Source organism: Cryptomeria japonica, chromosome 3 (assembly GCF_030272615.1).
Source record: "Cryptomeria japonica chromosome 3, Sugi_1.0, whole genome shotgun sequence".
Lineage (NCBI taxonomy): Eukaryota > Viridiplantae > Streptophyta > Pinopsida > Cupressales > Cupressaceae > Cryptomeria > Cryptomeria japonica.
Genome location: NC_081407.1, coordinates 736367058 through 736388801, shown reverse-complemented (window position 1 = coordinate 736388801; position 21744 = coordinate 736367058). Strand labels below are relative to the sequence as shown.

The following is a 21744-nucleotide window of genomic DNA, read 5'->3' as shown; positions in this document are numbered from 1 at the left end:
CTCGGTCATATACACATCAGCACTTATGCTGAGTTCACGGACAGGTTGATAGAAAGGTTTGATCATAAGGATCCGGAAATGTACTTTAGTGACTTAGCACAGCTGAAATAGGTGGATAACTTGGAGACATATATTGGTGATTTTCAGAGATTGCCAGTTATGGTGCCTAGCATTAGCAAAAGGAGGTTGGTTGTCTTGTTCATGGAAGGATTAATGGAGCCACTAAGAGGCTGGTTGAAAACCTTTGATCCACCTACACTACAGGAAGCAATGAAGAAAGCAAGGAGTATGAAGTTCGCAGTGCCTAGAAACAAAAGTTCTCATAAAGAAACTTCTTCTACCAGCCAAGAGAGTCCTCAACAAATTGCTGATAAGAAAAACAAATCAGCAGCGATGGTGGATGAGGAGACACGAGAAGAATTGAGGAGAAAATTATGTTTTTGGTGCAAGGAGCCTTACAACAAAGAGCATGATTGCCGCTTGAGGCCTAAGGGGAAGGCGAATTGTGCGATATGGGTATATATTATGATGATTCTAATTCTGAAAATTCAGATCAGCGAGCTGCCTTAGGAGATAATCAGGATGGAAATTCTGCAATGGAGCTTGAGCCAGATGGGAATCTATCTCCTATAGCTATATTAGCTGATGAGCAGGAGAGATTGCCTTCCGATTTAGAGGATCAGTTAATGGGCAGCGTTGTGTTGCTTTGCTCGACACTGGAGCCACGTGCAATTTCATTGATGAAGGATTTGTGGCTCGATGCAGGTTGCAGACAAAAGATTTCAAGGGATTTTGAGTTAGAGTTGTAGATGGATATACCCTCATGTGCACCAAACGAATAAGTGGTCTCACTTTGTTGCTGAATGACTATGAACTACAAGCTGATTTTTATGTGGTTAACATGGGGGCAGCAGATGTAGTCTTGGGAATGAATGGCTTTAAGACATAGAAGAATTCACCCTCAATGTGCCTAAGTTGGAGATGAAATTCAAATCAAATAACAGGGATTATGTATTGAGGGGAATTGTGGATGGCATCTTGCACTCTATCTCTCTTTGTGGGACGAAGAGCGGGAAGAAAGAACAAGTAGTTATGCAGGAGGAGCATGTGACGGTGGATAATCCATTGTTTGAGATTGATGCTACATGGTTATTGAATAACCCACTTTATGATTTAGATGTGGATCATTCTCCTGATAGTGATAATTGGGATTTTTCTAATACATCAGGATTTCATACAGGTCTCATACAAGCAAATTCAGAGGTATATGTAGTAAGGAGTCTCTACAGCTTCACCTTGGATCCTCATGTACATGACTTATTTCAGATGCATAGTTTAGGCTACAAGTGGTGGATGGTTTATTTGATGGCTTACTTTCAGCAGAGATTGGGAGCAAGAAGGATCAAACACTTGATTTGCTACCTCATGAGACTTGTACTCCTGTAGCACATGATGAGGTTATTGATTTGATTCAGTGGATTCAGCTGATAGTGCAAGAGTTGTGTGGTGATCACAGGGACATTACACGGATTTACCCATGGGATCCAGGTGGAGGATTGATTGCTTAGGGTCAAGCAATTTCAGGAGGGGAGGATTGTAATGTCCCCATTTTGAAGAAAAATTAATTAAATAATTTAATTAATTAAGTTGTCAGAATTATTGATATATTTTATGGATAGCTTGATTAATTATTTTAATTAATAATATTAAGTTAATTATTTATAAAGTTATCAAATAAATTAAAATTAAAAGATGATTTTATATTTAATTAATTTAATAAAAGTGACTAGTTAAATATTATTTCATAAAGTCACTTCTAGAAGCTTCTGGATGTTGAAGTAAAAAAGTATAAAGGGAGATCAAGTTGAGGCTTCAAGGCAGATTTGGGAATTGAATTTGATCATTGGTTGGGTTTTGTAGAACCAAGAGGTGTCTGCGGACTTGGGTCTTTGGGAACGAAAACTCCCATAGATTGCATAACTGAGGGAGTGAAAGACCTTCCGAGGGGTTGCAACTGAGAGTGGAAGATACTCAATCTTTCCATATTGAGCATATTGAGATATTACATGGTCATGGTGGTTGGGTTCATGAGGTTTTCGGACTTATCCTTGAGGAGCCTTAAACCCATTTATTTCTATTAGAGGGGAAACCGATTTTGTTGAAGATCATTTGAGAACATTGTTGGGAGTATGTTGTTCAGAATTTCTGATTTGAGACCGAATTGTAATTTCTGATCCTAACCCATGATTTGGGTCATATCACATCATTCAGACCACGAATCATTATCAAGAAGGCAGCAGCAGCATTGGTGAAGAAAGGCGATTCCATTGGTGGATGATTGGAGGTCAAATTGCATGAAGAATTGGTCTATTCGCAGGTCTGATACAAAAACAACCTCAGAATATACACCCACAATTTTGTTCATCTTTCATCAGTGAGGCATCAAAAGCTAAGTTTGAGGTCAGCAATTTCATTAGAAGGCAAAGGTGATTCCTTTTATGTGAAGTAGTGAAGGTTTTGTGGAGATATCGGCTTCATATCAGTCCAAAATCAGAATCAAACCTGTATGTGGTGCACCATCGATTTGACTCATATCCCCACGATTTGGCATCAAAACAAACCATTAAGGGAAGCGCTTCACTCAAGGGACAAGGGAGATCATTTAGGAGGAGGTTTGGAGTACATACTGCTGATCAATATCAAATATCAGTCTTTCTAATTGCAGCAGCAGGGGTGAATTATGAAGTGGTTCAGATTTGGCACATTGGTGGCTCTTTGTCTATGATATTGCTTGCTTCTTCACAACGCCTCATCCCAGGTTCATTTGCTTCGTCTGTATTTTCTCACGAAAATAAAATTCTTCAGCATTCCTCACATGCTTACATTCCTCCTTTGTTTTCCATCTTATCACTGATTTTTCAACTCCATCTATCATTTTTTTTTCATAAACTTTACCCATATGCTTTTCTATGGTGTCATTTTTTAGCTGCAACCTCTTTGCCTTGTTATGTTTCCAAGTGCAAATCTTACACTTGCATTCAATTGGATTCTCCACTGGTTCAATAAATGGATACTTTGACACCCAATTAATTTGAAGATTCCTCACTGACATATCCCACTCCCGATCCTTCTTTTGATTTTGGTTGATCCTTTTTTGATATGGCTTTTCTTTTCCCCTTCCGTGCATTATCATCTGTGGCATTATCACCCAAGCCGATTATATCATTCCGGCTAACCTAGATATCTACCAGAAAATCTTCTTCAGTTTCATCGTGATTTGAGATAGCAGGTTCTCCACCTTCTTAAATATACAGTGAAGGTTGTGAATCTTGTACTTCTACTTGTGATGATGTACCTTCCTAGTTTTCACCACAATCTTTGCCAACACCAAAGTACGAAGACAACGTTCTGCGTTTTGTTGGCCTCTCTTGGCCTTCCCCACATTCAGGATTCCTACCCTTCTTCCTGTTTGACATCTCCAATGAAATAAAGGCTGCAAAAAATATCAAGTTGTTGAAGAAGTAATGATAGACTAGACTATGTACAACTTGAGTTGGCCTAGTGGTGGAGAACTTGTGCTTTTGAAATAGAGATCACAAGTTCAAATCTCACAAAGGGGGTAGGGTATGTACATCTTACTGGCTTCGGCCTATTACCTATCAAAAAATAAAAAATAAAAATAAATAATAGACTAGACTATATATGATTCATTGGCCCTAAGGCCTACAATCTAGATGTCTGAGGTCTCCCAGGTGATCACTAACGGGTCCCCATTGAATAAGAATGAACTCAACTGTGCAAACGAATAGAGATGAATTCAGAATAATATTATAGCACTTCAAAAATATGATCACTCACCTTTAGGTCACTAGCAGTCGCCAATGTAGTTAGCAGCAATGGTTGTTCTTGGTTAGAAACTTCGCTATTGATCCGAATTGAGAGCCCAAGACTGACCAAAATGTGTAGAGATAGATCTGGTCTTTGAATGTATTTATACAAATCCTTATTTGGTGAATTCGGCGGGAATTTTATATGGTATACAAATATTTGGCGAATTCTGCTTAACTATAACACGTCTTATGTAATTTCCAAGGCGATTATGGGCTGTCCAATTAATTGGTAAATATAATAGAGTTGGCGAAAATTGGGGTGAATGGAGACACGAGTCCACAAAATGCCATGCGAATTGGATTCTCCTGGCAAATAAATCTTTATATGGCTATTGGCGAATTATGGTCGTCTATTAAGGTAACCTCGAAGAGTATAGGCAGAAAAATTGAATTTACCGTGTGGAAAATGTGGACTTTATTGGCGAATTTCTTCACATAGATACAATTATTGACATAAAACAATGGGCGATCGGGCCGTGCATTTGACGAATATTTATAAATTCCTGGTGACATGGCCACCCTCGGTCGGTACAATATATTCGCCATTTTCCAGGTCGTCGATGTGAAATATTCGCCATTGGTGAATATTCGCCACTAAAGTAAACTCTGGTAGCAAATTGCTTTAATGGTGACTTTGTATCAAAGGTACCCTTGCCAAAAACCTCTAATAATTCAAAAAGGCAACTAAAATGTTCAATGCCAATAGAACTAATTGTCTCACACTGATAATCAATACCTCAAAGTCTCTAATTGAACCCCGATAGCCTCTTCATGGTCCTTTTCATCACTCCTGTTGTGAGAATAAATCATAGTGACACTACAAGAAATGTAATGTATGGTTTCCATGCATGTCATAATGTCATTAAATAATAAACTATGCACATACTGAAGACACAAAGATTTCATTTTAGTTTTTTGTCCTTGTCCTTCAACCTTCATCAAACTAGTATTTTTCTTTTGTTTATCTTATTAGTTAAGGTCACACAAAGTGCAAAATTAGAGGATACACAAAAATCAAAATCCTAATTTGACTTGTAAATTTTAATTTTTAAATTTCTGATCAATTTTTATGCATATTTGCAAAAGAAACAATTATAAATAATTTAATAAATAAATTTGAACACCTAAATATTGTTGTTATTACATTAAAACATTTAAAATTTAATCATTATTCATTTGCAAAACAACAGAAAAAAAAATTAAAATTCTTAAATAACTAATTACTATTTTAATCGACATATTTAGTAATTAATTTAGGCCCTTGCAGGTTACTACTCAAATATTTATGCAAATTTGCAAAAGAAGCATTTATAAATAATTTAAAAAAAATAAAATTTGAACACCTAAATATTGCTATTATTAAATTAAAAAATTTAACATTTGATTAATATTCATTTGTAAAACAAAAATAATAAATTTAAATTTGTAACAATGTAAATTGTAAACCCCTAGGGCCTAAATTTGTTAACTAAAATTATTAACTAATTACTAAATTTTTTTTTTGATCGGTAATTGGCCGAAGCCTAAATAGCTTTTGACTGGAGCTATGAACCAGTGGGGACACAGTAGGGGGCCCCATCCCCATTACATATCTTTGAATTATTATTATTATGTTTGATTAGATTGACCCCAAGACCTTCCCCATCCTATGGAAGGCCAAGAGTCACAGCTTAGAATTCCACTTCAGACGTCCCTATTGGGAATTGAACTTGGGTCTCCACAATGAGAACCCAGTGTTTTAACCAGTTAAGCTCAACCCCTTGGACAACTAATTACTAAATTGAACAACAAAGAAAATAAATAAAATAAAAAAGTCATGAAGGAAGCCTACCTTGAGACTTTAATAATACTTTGAGTCCATTGATTCAATAGTGGATTGATGTCACTCTTCACACTTTCTCTTCCTTCCACTACTCCTAAATCCTAATGCCCTCACTTGAAACATTTCTTACTCTTGCAGATTGTCATTGCAACTCTCAACTTTGTTGTTGAAACTTAGGAGTAATTTAGAATGAGGCTTTGATGCCTATTTTTAAAAGATTTTTGTGAGTCTTTAGGGTTTGGGTAGGGCTTAAAGGCCATTAGGATTAGGGTTTATGACACAATTCAAAACATTGTTTTAATTTTTTTTAAAGTGAACTTTTATTTCATCTTGGCCTAGGGATCTTGAGATAGTCAAGAGACACCTAGAAGTCCCCTGGAAGTTTTGGATATGTCTTGTAGTCCCCTAGCCATCCCCAACTAGAGGGGACATCTCAAAAACATTCCCAAGTCTTGAGTAGAGGTTGTGGGATGGTAGGGGGATGCACCCTGCCTCCCCCATGAAATGATATTTCGATATTTACAAAAGGAGATGAAAGATCCTTAAAAGGAGAGTACAAGCAATGTTTCTATAAAAGAAATGGTCAAAAATGAAAGACAAAAAGGAAACTTCCTAAAACTAAACTAAGGACGAAAGACATAAAAAGAAGTTTCTAAATACTTATTAAATGACTAAGATGACCATTATATCAATATCACAATAATATTTTAATAATGGTCATCCTACTAACTACCCTAGAAAAGATGTGACATAATCTGCAGGTCATTTGGCCACAAATGCATAAAAGGTTGACTCCTCTTCAAAACGCTCTGTGACATGAGCTTGATTAGACCCTCCCTAGTTGGACTTCTAATCATCCAACTACTTCCTGCAGAACTTTTGGATATGATGACCAAGCTTACCACAATCCTTCCAACATGATGTTGGGTAACGAAGCCATCCCTCCTGCTATCCAAAGACATAGAAACTGAGATCAGCTTCTCAAATAACTTCTCAGTTTTGAAAAACCACTATTTTGCCAAAAAATCGTCAAAAGCAACAACACCCACGATTTTGTAAAAAAGTCGTCAAAAACCTTTTGTAGAAGAACACCGTTCGCCCTAGCAACCCAAAACAAGCATGAAAGAAACCGCGATTTTGTGGAGAAATTGTCAAACCCTTGATGTGATGCTAAAATCACAAATGATTTTGTGAAAAAAGCAGAAAAAACCTTCATTTTTATGGAAAAAAGGTAGATACCTTCTTTTTGGTGGAAAAGCGGTAAAAACCCAAAAACCAGCAACATCCTAAATGATTTTTTGTGGAAATTTTTTTTTAAAAACCTCTAGTAGAGAAAGAACTCACAATTTTTCAAAAAAACATGTAAAACACCAGAAAACACAGAAATCCTTGCACTGCAGCCAAAGCCCTTCATCATGCAGTAAAACAAAGCAGCCTATTGCGACCTTCAGAAAACCCTGATTTTTATGGAAAAAATCATGCCAAAACCCTTTCATGAATTTTTATGGAAAAAAAATCAGAAAACCCTCCATGAAAATGTTTGCTTCAAAAACAGTTCAAAGAGGAACCCTTTGAATTTACAGCCATAATTTTTTCATTAAAAAATCTTTTCAAAAAAATTTCAAGAAATAATTCCAGGTAGAAGTCATGAATTTAAAAAAAGAATTGACAAAAAACTTAACCCGCTCTGATACCATGAAATGGTATTTTGATATTTACAAAAAGAGATGAAAGCTCCTTAAATAGAGAGTACAAGGAATGTTTCTATGAAAGAAACGATTGAAAACAAAAGACAGAAAGGAAACTTCCTAAAACTAGCTAAAGACAAAAGACATAAAAGGAAGTTTCTAGAATCTAAATACTAACTAAATAACTAAGATGACCATAATATCAATATTACAATATTATTTTAATACTTCACCCCCAACCCCCAACCCCCAAACGCCCACTTTGTGGAGATGGGGGAATTGAGACAGAATTGATTCATACAAGAATCATTACAACTGTCATGACATTATAGGAAATACTACTGATCATAATGCTTAATATAGAATATTGTTGTTAAGATGGGCCATTGCAGTCCCAATACACACGGCATGATTTTTGCCACTATTGTAAAATTAAGAAGTATTCTAGGAGGTTAGGGATATTGATGTTGTCAATTTTAACACTGTTACCATTTTGTGTATAGATTAGTCTCTTAAACTTGATAGTTAAAAGGAATTGTACGATTAACCAGCCTTATTTAACTTATTTGTGTTTTATTCCATGAAAAGTTCATTATCACTCTAGCGAAATTATTTATTAACATCGTTAAAGAGATTCATATTACAAATATATGTAATCAGTAGTCTAAATTTTGTGAGAAAAATCCAAATTTCAAAATTCATGGTGTACACTCTCATTTGCTTTCACTCTCTCACTTATGCAATTAGGATGAATTTAAATGTAAAGAATAATCAAATATTTCTCTCTTCTTTTTTTCTTGTGTTTTCTAGGTCCCTGATATTTTCCTGGTATTTTCCCAATAGTACCCCATGAAATTGAAAATATCTTTATCTTTTGGTATCCTAAGAAATTCCCAAGAAAGGTATTTGCTTCAGTTGATACATCTATCTACAGATAAGGACTAAAGGGGATAACTTTTCAATTTTATAAAAATTCAATAATATTTATATCATATAATTTCAATCATTAATGTCAGCTATGGCTTAAGCTTGGAAAGTGTTGGTACTATATGATTAAAATGCTAATATAGAATGATCTTCATATATTACTGTTTCCTATTACTCGTTTCATCAATTTCGTCAACTTAGCCTTGCAGAAATAGCATTACTTCATCACCCTTCAACCCATTGTGCAATATTTAAACAGCAACAGCAATTACATGAAAGACATTCTTACCTGGGCTGTAATGTAATAGACATTGTCTTCCCTGCACAAGCTCCTAAGACTGGAGTTGATATAACTGACATAATGAAAGCCCCTGGGCTAGATATCTGAGGAATAAGCACCATAGACGAACCACTAGGGGGATTGAGGGAGAATGCATCTGACCAGATAGATCCCTCAGTCATATTTTCTGCAGATATTGATTGTAACATTCTTAATCTGAGAGTTGCCTCTGTAACTTCCAAACCTTTTGACGGTGAATGCATACATGCCTTGACCTTAGGGATTTGATCAGTTTCTCTGTCACCCACTTCTACATTAACATCACTAAGGTCAGAAAATGAAATGTTACTTCCCCTTCTTTGCCATTCATGTGTTCCCTTGAATGAAGAATCACCTGAAAACCTTACATTATTGTTCTCAAAAAATCTGTGAGGCCCTAAGAGTAATCCACGACTAGGTAAATGGCTCCCGATTTTACAAGGTACATGGCGATTTGGACAGAACATTCCTTCCTCAAATGTCCTTCCATCTTTAACTCCTACTACCCTGTGTGAGTCCACACAAGCAATTCCTATGCCAGATGTTTTATTTGTAAATTCTTCCTGTCTTATAGAAGAATAACTCGGATAAAGAACTCTTTCACCAACTTTCTGATCTATGTCACCATCTGTAAGTTCAAGGATTAAACCACTGCAGTTGTAAATCCAAAATGGAACAGAAAGAGAGAGCTCGCGAGAGCCACACAAAGGATCCACTCTCTTCTCAGCTTTAACAAAAACGGGAGGACCTTCAAAAACACAGATGGTTAATAAATGACATGCTTTATCTGAAATATTGACACAGAGTTAGTACTAAATGTAATGAAAAACTTCAAAATAATAAATCATCAAGAAATAAAGATCAAAAATTACTCTTGGATGAATCTGAAGTAAGAATCAATGTTTCTGTTGATACAATTTTTTCCAACAGTGAATTACTCATTCCAAGCTCTGATGTATATACCATTGCACGAGCAAACTTTACAAGCAGTGGTGAGAAACCTGCAACTTGGAATCCTATGCCCAACTCATGAACAAAATCAATGTCAAACACGGACACAGCATCTCCCTGGATAGTCAATAAAATTTGTATACAAACAGTTATTTAATATTTTATAATATTGTAGAATCCAGTACAAGTTCATATTAGACATTATGTGTTAATTCAACTAGATTAAAATCAATGACTTGAGGTGAATGCTTTAACTATCTCTTTTATTTAGTTAAGTGTCTGACCTCTGAGACAAATATGTGCTCCATAATGCTTGCACCATTCTCAATTGAAAACTCAAGTGGTACTGGAAGACAATTTTTTATCACTAAAGGGGCAGTGACTGTGATTTGACGAATTAAGCTAGTATTAACTTTCTTTGGAGAAATGGTACCTCCGGCAAGACTACTACCATTTAAATGTTTTCCATTGCTTTGGTCTTGGACATTGAAAGAACATTGTTTTATACCATCATAACAAGGAACTGTATTCTCCTGAACAGATATACAGCAACGAAATGGGCCATTGCTAGGATGAGAAGGGTAACAAACAAAAGACCGCAGTAAACTGAGCTTGTTCTCTTGTGATAATATATTTGAAAGAGACTGTGCTTCACTCCAAAGATAACTGCTACCAAGGGGACGCCATCTCATTCGTCCTGTTTCAGCTAGATGCACAGGTAGTGGCAACTCTTGCCCTGGTAACATAGGATCCATGATCTGCAACAAATGGTTTACTAAGTTAAATGCAGGCTTAAAAAAGAGGCCCTCATTGTAAAAGCTTAAAATTGGTCTTCTAAAACCTAAAATATTGAAAGGGATTCATACCTTTGGGGCAATTCCAAATGGAATGTCAAAACGTACTTCTAAAGAAACAGAGGTTGCATTCACAAGTGTGACCTGAGATTAAAACTTTGTTATTTATTAGTTTAAAATTGAAATTCTGATACAATACACAAGTCAAATGATTGTATCCATTAGGTTGCAAAATCCATACTGACCGTGGAGTATAGCCTGACTAGCTTGCTATACCGTTGTATTGAGACCTCAAATACAACAGGTGAAATGAATTTTGAAGTTGAATCTATGATATTAGCATTCTCCTCTTGCATACTAGTGAAAGAATCTCTTTCCTCGGAGAATTTTCCATTGTGTGAGCTTTTAGAAAAATCCACTTCGAATGATCTCAATCCTACAAGATCCATTGACATTGGAATGGAGGCTTTTGAAGTTCCTTCAAGCTGAACACGGATCATATGATGATGTGTGCCTGAGGTTTTCCTATCAGCAAGCCTTTCAGAAGAATGGTTGGGCTTCCACCTCCGAAACAATTCTTCTGGAGTTTCTTCAACAAACAAAGGCACTGTAAACCCAGGTTCAACAGCACTCATCACTGCTCCATCCAAGGTTTCATTGCTCTCAGAAAATATAGGACCATGAATCAACCAGAAGTTTAGTGGCATGCCAGTATCATTTTGAAGGAAATAGGGTGCATATCTCCGTACATGTGTATTACTGAGAGGACTGTACTCATCATTCTGATTATTGGCAGGACAATCGTCACACCTTGTTCCACCCCATGCATCCTTGATAATCTCAGATCCTCGAATAGAGGCCTGTTTAAAGCGCACACAATGAAAAAATAATAAAAAAATGAGATTATGTAATATGAATCAGCAGAAAAGCAATGAGAATAACATTCGAATCACCTGCATTAGAGCTTCAGTAAGATTCAAATTAAGCTTGGATGAAGATTTAACATCAATATTTATTGCAGGTGTTGTGCTTAAGAGGTTGTCACATCCAAGTTTTCTAACAAATTGGCACTGCATGTTCCAAGGCTCCAAGAAAGGTTCCCATGCAACCTGCAAGTTCAATTTTTCATTAAGTAGTACAAACTTTGTTGTTGATGGACTCCAGCCACACATGGATAATATATTCAAGAAGCAGAATTCCAGTGTTCATGGTTTCATTGTATAACCTTGTGAATGTTGTGATAATTAATTTGCAGCTCCAATGATAAGGAAGTGTCCATGATTCCATCATTCCAAATTGCACGGACAGATATATGCCTGATAAAAATTTCCATGATAGGTGCATTGCAACTCCACTGAATCATATCATAGAAAGAAAAGAGATAACTTATAGTTGATGAAATAAAGAACAAACCATTCAAATTTACATGAAAAGATCCTCAGCAGTACACATATTCAAAAAACACAAAGTCAAAGAAAAGAATTTATGCTAACATGGATCTAGGTTATAATCCTATCTCAATGCTAACATCGTTCTCATTAAGGCTTTCACTTCAAATTAAAGGGCATTCAGAAGATCATTGAAAAGAAGAAAGCAAACCAACTGGTAAATGTTGAGAATCACATACTACCAAGACATTTGATAAATCAGTCACTAAATTATAATCATGTAGTAATTCTATTTATAATACTTTTAGCTTTCTCTGAAGCAGATAGGCTAGGTGAATAAATTTACCAGCTCAGCAAACAGAAAATGTTATCATTACTACGTGTACTGATTCCAAATTCAAAAAACATGTCTTTTAGACTAAAGAAAGTGCATGATCCAGCATCAAGGAAGATACTATACAGACACAGGTTTAAACTAGTTTATTTTATCCCAAAATAAGGCTTGTTTAGAAATGTACAGTGACTGGTATAAAGTAACTGTTAATTGTTAAAAAACACATTGGATTAAGAACCACACTTATGAGCTCCTAATCATGTCGACTCCTATAACTGTCATAAATAAAATAATCATAAGACAAACCTCAATGATAATTGTTTAGGTTTAACTGTAATAAAGAGATACAAAGGATATATTGTAGGATCCTAAGTTTTCTCTTGCAGAATACTCGTGTAAGACAAAACACCATATTTGTGTAGAAGACACCATGGATATAGCTAGAGAGAGCCACTATCATTAAAGGAGAATCACAAGCTATACATACTCTAATAACCTCAACAAGGATGATGATCTCATTATTAGTAAATCATGGAGACCCATAATTAACCTCATCAAAGGCAATACTGACATAGAAAGAGCCTGAAAAATTATACTCACAAATCTTATGGAGATTTTACTGTGAACTGGAATAAAAAGAAGCACTTGTAATAGTTAGCAAAGTCCAAAAATCTCACATTTTTTCTAAATTCATGAATTTATCATTTGATAAGGTTGGGGAGTGCCCTAGTCCTGGTGGAGGTTCATAAAAAGTCATAAGCTACTGCTGAATCTACAGCTCTTCTCCTTCATTGGAGCTGAATATATTTGGTAGCATTTGTTCCCTTGATATTCATCTTATTTCTATCAGCTTTCCTTTAGAATTTATGTTTTTTATGTGGATAATTCATAATTATTTTTCTGTCCATCTTTCTGCACCATGTTATTAAGTGACTGGAAGTTTTGCTTCCATTTACTTATCCTTAATTATTTCTTTGGTTGTTATTAACCTGTTATTTATCACTCACACGGGTCAATAGTCAAATGTGTGCCATCATTTTGGTGGTTGTAGTTAGGATAGCAAGAGTTCAAGATATTAATGCTATCGAGGGGAATATTATCTCCTGAGTACAGTTATTCCAGTCTGGACTGGCTATTGAAGTGCAAATGAAACTGATAATAAGAAAATCCATGACTAAAATAAAAATGGATAAGAAAAGATTGTATCTTGTAATATGTCGGAAGGGAAAGGTGATATTAATATCAGCACGGTGTATTAAAAATCTTTTACAGAAGTTGTCCAAGCAGAAGAACCAAATTGAATTCTTGAAGTGCTTTCTTCTTTGCAAGGTCTCACAAGGGAAGAGAAAACAACTACCTATTCACAACTACCTATTCGAGGGTCACATACCCACCAAAGGGGAGGGGCAGGGTAAGCATCTACACTCTCCTAGGAAGAGTGTGGTTTGCTCCCTTAATAATGAAATAAAAAATGTTGTAAAAAAACAAGAAAACAGATTGAGAAGTATTGCAGTTTCCTTTGTTTGCCTTCTAGAAAAAAATTTGATGATCTGGTGAAATCTGTTTGGGAAAAAAGTTTGGGTATTTATGTGTCTTTCTACAGAATGATTCACACAGATTTTTTCATGGTTGTGTTTAAATCTAATAATATGCAGAACAGGGTTCTTTCTTAAAAGAAAGTTTTGGACTGTGAGGTCTATATTTTAAGGCTTTATCCTAAGATTGAGCCATAGAAAGTTGTTAAGTCTCATGAGCATAAACGAATTGACATTGCTAATATACTTCCTAAACTGTGGTATCTATAGAAGGTTTCTCTGAATAATCTCGGGAGCTCCTTCAAGTTGAGGAAACAAAGTTTACCCTTGTCCATATGAATGTTAGGGATCTAATGTCTTTGAATCTGAACATTGAGTTTCCTGATGTTATGTTTTTAAATGAAAAAAAGAAATATTTCAGTGCAATATTAGGAAATTGGGAGGTTTAACTTGTTGCTTCTTGTGTAAAATGAATTGACATGTTAGAAAGCATTGCCCTATGTTGGGTCCCCCTAGAGCTAAGAAAACACCTACTAGTAATGTTGACAATAATAAATCTGTTAATCCTTCCTGGCTCTTTTTCAGAAAAAGCAGATGTAGAGATGCACAAGTCTAAGGATAGCTCTTCTGGTTCTTCAACACAATATGAAATTATTTAAGCTTCTACAGGTATTTATGATAATTAAGTTAATAAGCCTGAATCTAAAATGGATAGTGATAATTTTAAAGAATCTACTATGATCTCTGATAACTTTAAAACCCCCTTGGTAGGGTCCAAGAAATTTAAATGGTTCAAACTTCAAAAGAATGCTGACACCTATTTAGATGCAAACAAAATTATACCAACAATGGGTTAAAAATTAGAGCCAACGCTAACCAGGTTAAGAGTGGTGACAAAGGGAGTAAATTTTTTTCAATTTGCTTAGAAATGAATTTTGTAGAGAAAGAAAATGGCCCATTAAATATCATTGGCAATTAAGTGAAAAGAATTAAATATCATTGGCAATATCATTTTTCTTCTACTGGAAGCTATTGGACTTAAGAAGAAATTTTGTAGATGGGTTGATATTCTTTTTCAAAATTCTAATATTCTAGTTGATATTAATTTTGAACTTTCCTTTTCTTTGCTCCGATGTATGTATTTTTGCTCATAGTTACAAATGGAAGTGAATTCTTTGGCATAGTGTTCTCTCTTTCACCTAAACTATTGTATCTACATGGTTGCCTTGACGTTTCCTCATATATCTTTTGATTTCCTAATTGGTGATTGGACATTGTTGCATCTAATGTCTCATTTACTCATCCACTTGATATTTTATTTCATCCACATGCTCTTTCTTCTAGTTAACTTTTCCTTCGCTACCATTTTGCACAAATGATGAGAATCTATGCTCTTCATTCTTATAGGTAATTTACCATTTGGATCAATGCCAGCAACAAGAAAAGCACTCACCTAGCTACATGCTCTCTAAGTCTTCTCTTAAGATAACTGAGCATCGAAATCAAATCACTTGCCTCAACTAATAATATCTCACATGGAACCAATGTTTTAGTTTTGAGACAACTTGTGATTAAACGCTTTCGTATCCTCTCTATTTGTCTCCATTTCGGTTTCTAGGATGTTGCTGCCCCAAACTTCGCATCCATAAAGCACCACCAGTGTCACAAGCGGCCCAAATAAGGTCCTCTTCATTTTCCAATCCTATAATTCTGCATTCCTATATCTGTTTTGTAGCATGTATAAAACCTTCCATCACCCTTGTATTCTTTTTGTCCTACAAGTCTTCCAACTAGGCTACTTGTGAAAATCGAGACCAAGGTTCTTACACTCATCCACCACTTGCAAAAAACTTCAAATATGAAATTTGTTTTCTTCTTTTTCTTCACACAGTGAAGATCATGACCTTCATTTTGTTGTTCACTTGCATCCCTACATCTTGAAAAAAAATTCTAGAGCTCTTAAGTGTTCTCTTAGGCTATCTATTGTTTTTTCAGTTTTCTAGTAAGTTAAGGTCATCAACATATAGAAGCAACTTTATTACATGGTTGGCTAAGTATTCTCCCTCACCTCCATATTTTTTTATTCACTACTCTAGCTTTTTTGGGTATATACTATAGACTATAGTCCAAACAAAGTGGGGGATAGTAGAAATCCTTGCTTGACACTAACGTTGCTCCCAAAGCATTCTAATAATTGTTTCCTTGTTCTAATTTTGGCTGAAACCTTATCAAAGAGGCTACAAACCACTGCCTTCTACATCTTCTAAATTCCCAACTCTTCTATTTTACTCCAAAGTTTGCTTCCAATCACAACATAGAATGCTTTTCTAAATCAACAAATTAAAAGTCTTCTTCCCCTTATTTAACCCATGCCTTCTCAATCAAATGCCCAAGGATGATGCAGCGTGTTGCCTAAATTTCACTCACTACATTTAGTCTGGGTCTTACCTTGTAATTTTATAAGTTGAGTGAAATTCATTTCAATCGCCATTCTAAGCTTGTTGGGTTTTTGAGACAGTTATTGAACCCTTGTCACAAGCTAACAAGTCATTTTGAGTCCAACTCCTTTTTCCTTAAGCGTCTTTTGAATTTTATCGGTCTTGGCTGAGTTCCAATTCAAACATCGCTCCTCGACATCTACTTTGGCTCTTTGTAAGTCCACGCCCTTTCTTATTCCAATCCTATTAATTTTGCCTTAGTTCCAAATGTTGTGTCGTTTCCCAACACCCCCTTTTGCACTTAGTTCTAAGTTCCATCTCCTTTGTCAAACTTCGGTACATAAGTTTGAACTTAACTTTTGTCCTATTTTTGAAGCTTTCAGAGTATTCAAGTCTTGCAGTTCAACATGGAGTGTCAGACTCCAAAAATGGTTCTTGAACCATTGTCGAAGCTCGACCATTCAAGTGGCACCGAAGCACAAAGGAAAGTAAAGTTTCAACACATTGAAAGCCAAGTTCAAAAAGCAAGGTCGAAACCCGATGGCACTTTTAAAGATGGTTTATAGAATATTTTGGGCTCGAAGAACAGTTCAAGCACCAAGATCGCTTCCCGACAGAATATTATGAACTACTCTTTTCCAATGCATGAAGAGATCAAAAGATAGAAGACTTGTGTGAAGCACCACTAAAGGCAAGTTCTAGAACTCATAGCAAAGCCAGATAATACATTTGACAATCTCATAAACTAACATGATGGCACAGATTTCAAATTCAAGACATTTACTGCAAGGGTTGAAGTAGGTGTGCATTGATTATACTTTCAAACTAAGTTATTTATTTCCGTTTTAGCCCAAAAGGAAATCATCTATAAGCTCAATTGTAGCCAGAAGAGAAATTTGAAAAGGAGATCAAATACTGTGCAAAAATTTAGCAGCTTTGCCAATTGTTTCTGAAAAAGGTGAGTAGCTTGGAACTAGCAAGGTGCTTACATTTCGTTCAAAATTGGATATTAGGATTAAGGCAAAATAAGGTAGTTGCAGTTGAGAGGTTTTTCAATCAATTTTTGTGGAAATTATGTAAATTGGAGAAAAATGAAATCTAAATACATAGGCTGCGATTATTTGGACGTGTTGACTAGCTCATTACTAGCAATAGGGGACATGAAGCTCGAGCATATCAATCGGCAAAAAATGTAAAACTGTGACATGAAGTCACTCAAACGTTAATAGAAAGCAAGCTACTAAAAGCAACCACTTTCCCATTTGCTACACAATGCATCGAACTAGTATTGGAATGCATAAATAGGTATAACCCAAATACTAGGGAGGTAAGAACAAAATATAATAGGGTTCTTATAACCCTAGACCGTGCTACCATACAGAACAGTTTCTGGCTCCCAAATAGAGCGAAATACTCTCATTGGGACTTGACGTCAATGCAGTGCAAGTTCAATGAAAATAAAGGCCACTAGAGAAATATAATTTCAAAGGAATAGTTTGTTGTGCCTAGGAGAGGGCAATCAAAGCTACCTAAAACCAGAAATTGCAGATATTATTGTCCTTCTATACAAGTTGAGACGAGACGAAGATGCTCTAAACTTAGATGAGTGGATGTACTTATCCATTCAAGTTATTTGTTCTAGACAAAAGTACCTCGATTGAGTAGTAATAATTAGCGACTGTTTGAATACTATATTCACCCAGTTCAAGTTGAATAGGTCCTTTTACATGTCATCATATTTGTTCTATGCCCTGGCATGCACCAGATATTGGTCGGGATTGAGTTATGTGGAGTATGATGATAACGTTCAAATCTATGATTTTTACTCGAAATTACAACTAGAAAGGAGCTATGCCGGCTTCAGAAGGGTCAATGATGTTTTCACGATAGACCTCATGAGAGAGCCTCAAGAGCATCTAGAGCGAAGAATCTCATCACAAGCTGCAAGTCTAATCAACACATATGGTAGCTTCTCAATACAATGTCCTACCTTTACCTACATCTGAGTAGGAGGCTTTGATGGTTTTCCTTTGAAGCTACCCAGGTATATCAAAGATAAATGGGTCCTTATAGAGCTTTGTAGACAAATTTCCGAAGTAAATAAGAGGTGTGGCGAAAAGAGAAGATAGGAATTCAATTCCCTATCACCCTAGGTCTATACTCTTGTAAGACACAATTCCGATGCACTTAATTGTGTGAAAGGCCTAGATAAATATATTCTGGTTACTTATGATGTTATAAGTCTGCATTGTGATAGTAAGGATTTTGTTAAGGACAATTTGCATCTAGGCCCACATATAATCATATACCCCAACTTGAAGATTATTGAGGAAATTGTGCTAATGACCTAGAAGTGAGAAGAAGAGAGTGGTCAAGGATGACCTTTACACAAATAACAAGTTATTAATTAGGCTAGGATACAACGAGTATCAGATGATGGGTCTGATATCATTGACCCCACATATTTCTCTAATGTACAGGCTAAACCCTTGGACCCTATCAATTGGGATCAACCAAAGGAAGACAATCTTGATAGAAGGACAGCAGTTGTCCTAAGGAGGACAATGATGTGTGTGGCAAAGACAAAAGGAGAGACTGACAAGGCTACCCCATCTAAAAGCAAAAAGACTTTAGCACCAAGTGGCTCTAGCAGTGTCACCGCTCTTGCCTCGACACCTCTTGCTCAAATGACATTCTCAATTATACCAAGGGGTGATGGAGGTGGTGAAGAACCTCCTAAAAAGAAAAAATCTCTAGAGAGGACCTGCGGGGAAGCCTCTCAACCTAATACAGAAGGGGAAAAGGAGAAAGAAACTAAAGAAAATATAGAGAAAGAACAGGATAGGGGAGCAGACAAAGGCAAAGTTGTGGCAAGAGATGCAGAGAAAGACACCGTCATGATAGAAGTCCATGATGCAGAAAACCTTAAGCAAGGTAAACCTAGAACCCCCTTTCCTTTTAACTTATAGAAGATAAATAGAACCCCTACTATTAAAAGGACTCCTTTCCTAAGTCCTAGAGGTATGAAGAGTGCTACCAAGGCTCTATCATCTCCTTCATGGTTGGAAGTATCTCTATCCAACATAAGAAAACTTGAATCCATTAGAAAACAATTGAGATATATTTGTGTCTGGAATATTGCAATCCACCCCTACTCCTAAAAACAAAAAGCTCAAAATGACCTCTCGCCTGATTGAGGATGAAAATTCTAATCGCCTCTTTCTTGAAATCAGTTACCCCACTGCCCAGAAAAATCCAAGTAAGGCTACCATAGCTGACTTTAATTAACCTTACTTGCATAGACATGAGGCCCCCAAGCATGGTTGCAGACCTACACAATTTCCAGGTCATTGCCACCAGGGTAATGGAAAGAGTTGAAAAGGAGAAATTAGATAAAGAAGGCCTAAAGGCATTGGTGGATACTTTATCCAAATGCCCAAAGTTCATCACTTCAAGACTAAAGCCTTACAAAAGGAAAACTTAATCCTGAATCAGATGTCAACAAAGAGTTGGTGCCCAAACTACAGTCAGATAGTCATTTCGACAAGGTTACAAAGGAATGGATTAAGAAGGTGAAAACTAAAGGGCTTCCATTTATTGATAATTTTAGCAGGCCATATAATGAATTGATTTTAGCAAGAAACAATGTGTACACAGCAATTAACAACACTAAGATGGAGGAATCCTCACACCAGCATGCTAGAAAATAATCACAGGAAATCATGGATATGGATATTGATGTGGCCATCACCAAAGGCATAATTCCTTCTATTGACAATCTATGCGCCACATGGATCCAGAGTTTGGCTTGGAAGCATGAGTTCCTGCTACAGAATATCAGAGAACAGAGCAAGTTGTTAAAGGAAGCTAATAAGATGGTCACTTAGGTAATTCAAAAATTTGCGGACATAGGTTGCCAGCCGAGGAGGAAAGACAGTTCAGGGTATGCCAGGGATGATGAGTTAAAAGCAGAATTTCAAAATAGCATTGACACCTTGGCAGACCTAAAGACATTCGATGAAGAGAAACATATCAAGTTGGTAAGAATCTATGATTTGGTGCGTCAATCATTATAAGGCATTCATTTAAAAGGCAAAAGAAATTAGGAAAGAGAAATCATTGTGGACGCTGCACACTAAAAATGTAATTATTCCCAATGAATATGGAATTCCAGGTGTCCTCAAGGATCTGCAGGATTAAAAAAATCAGCAAGCACAGCAGCAACCTACTCAGTCGGGAGATAAAACTGCCACACAATGAAACCGTTCTTTATGATGCCATTTGTTTACCATGCCTTAGTTTTATTATTCTTATTTGTAAAACTTAATGATGTTTTTAAACGATTCTTTAAAAGAATCGATTTCTTAAAACTCATGGATGATTATGTTTAGAAAGTTTTAAATATGTTGGAAATGGACATTGGAAGGGATCGGCATTTTTGGTCCCCCTTATGCTGTGACATATGAGTGAGACTATCAGAATTGAAAATCAAATAGAAGCTTTTGCTAAGTTTTTAAGTTTCTCTGTCTATGTGCATTGAAGAGTTGAATGTTGTTTATACTTATTGCAGATCTGTGCGTTTGCATAAATCAAATGTTGTGTTCTTTGAGATATTGATATTCATATAAACAATTATTTAGTTCCTTAAATATTCAGTTAGTGTCCAATTTGTCAATCGCTCTACCTATGTAATAATTACCAATATTTGAGTTGATTCTTAAGTCTGAAAATTTCTGTGTTGTAATAATCTTTGTATTATTAAGTTGCAATCTACAAGTTATTTACGCAATTTTTCAATACTTCATCATTTGCATTTGTTCTATGGTGATAGACAAATGTTAGTGCCTTTACTACTTTCTGGTAAAAAGTATATCTGAGTTGTTTATATATTTAGTAGAAAATCAAAATTTTGATCATATGAAGGTAACTGTACCTTTCCAAAATTCAGAGGGAAACTAATTAATAGTTTACCCAACTGTTTGTTAGTAGTTTTGTCTTTATATTTGGGAAAAAGAGAGTCAATTTGTTCATTGTTTTGAAACTACAAATCTGTTAACCAACACAGTAATCAACTCTCAAGTGTTTTGGCCAAAAACATGCTTGCCTTTCACCCTCTTCCCTTTCTATTATGCTTGGTTACTAACTTATTCTCTACATACTCCCAAAAAAGTTTTCTAGAAAGAGCATTAATCATTATTGATTATAGTACAATAGTTTGATGGGTTGTTGACATCTCCACTTTTGAGGAGAGAAATGGTGACATTGGTTCTCTAATGTGGTAGAATCATTATTAATAACCCCATTGAATATGCTTTTAATGTGTGATTCGAGGGCTTCCAAACCCCACTCTAGTTATTATATATCACCCATCTATATCATGAACTTTACCTAGTGCTAGCTTTCCAATCTCTTCCTTAATATCACTTATGGAGAAGAGTTTGGCCACTGTATTAATTATGGGTGGGCTGTCTCTATCTTGGTCTCACTCATACAATAGTTTTGCATGTTCTGGCATTTGGGAACCTATAATGTTGTTCTCGACAAATTTACTAGTTTTCTGCAATTCCCTCCAAAAGCTTCTAGGATTATGCTTCCTAAGAGAGCTCAATTCTTTCCTCTTTGTTTGAATGTACTCTTCCTTTTTAGACCTCACTAACT

The 21744-nt window shown here is 35.8% G+C and overlaps 1 protein-coding gene across 3 annotated transcripts in view; it reads right to left on the bottom strand.

Moving 5' to 3' along the window:
• The window catches only part of LOC131074913 (uncharacterized), a 305681-nt gene that overhangs the window by 94057 nt on the left and 189880 nt on the right, over positions 1–21744 (bottom strand). For all 3 annotated transcript variants that reach the window (XM_059218550.1, XM_059218551.1, XM_059218552.1), the window contains 7 exons: positions 11617–11745; positions 11345–11500; positions 10637–11251; positions 10464–10535; positions 9882–10355; positions 9519–9714; positions 8617–9394 (listed from right to left, as the gene is read on the bottom strand). In XM_059218550.1, coding sequence (XP_059074533.1) covers positions 8617–9394; positions 9519–9714; positions 9882–10355; positions 10464–10535; positions 10637–11251; positions 11345–11500; positions 11617–11745 — 2420 coding nt within the window. The remainder of the gene's footprint in view (positions 1–8616; positions 9395–9518; positions 9715–9881; positions 10356–10463; positions 10536–10636; positions 11252–11344; positions 11501–11616; positions 11746–21744) is intronic.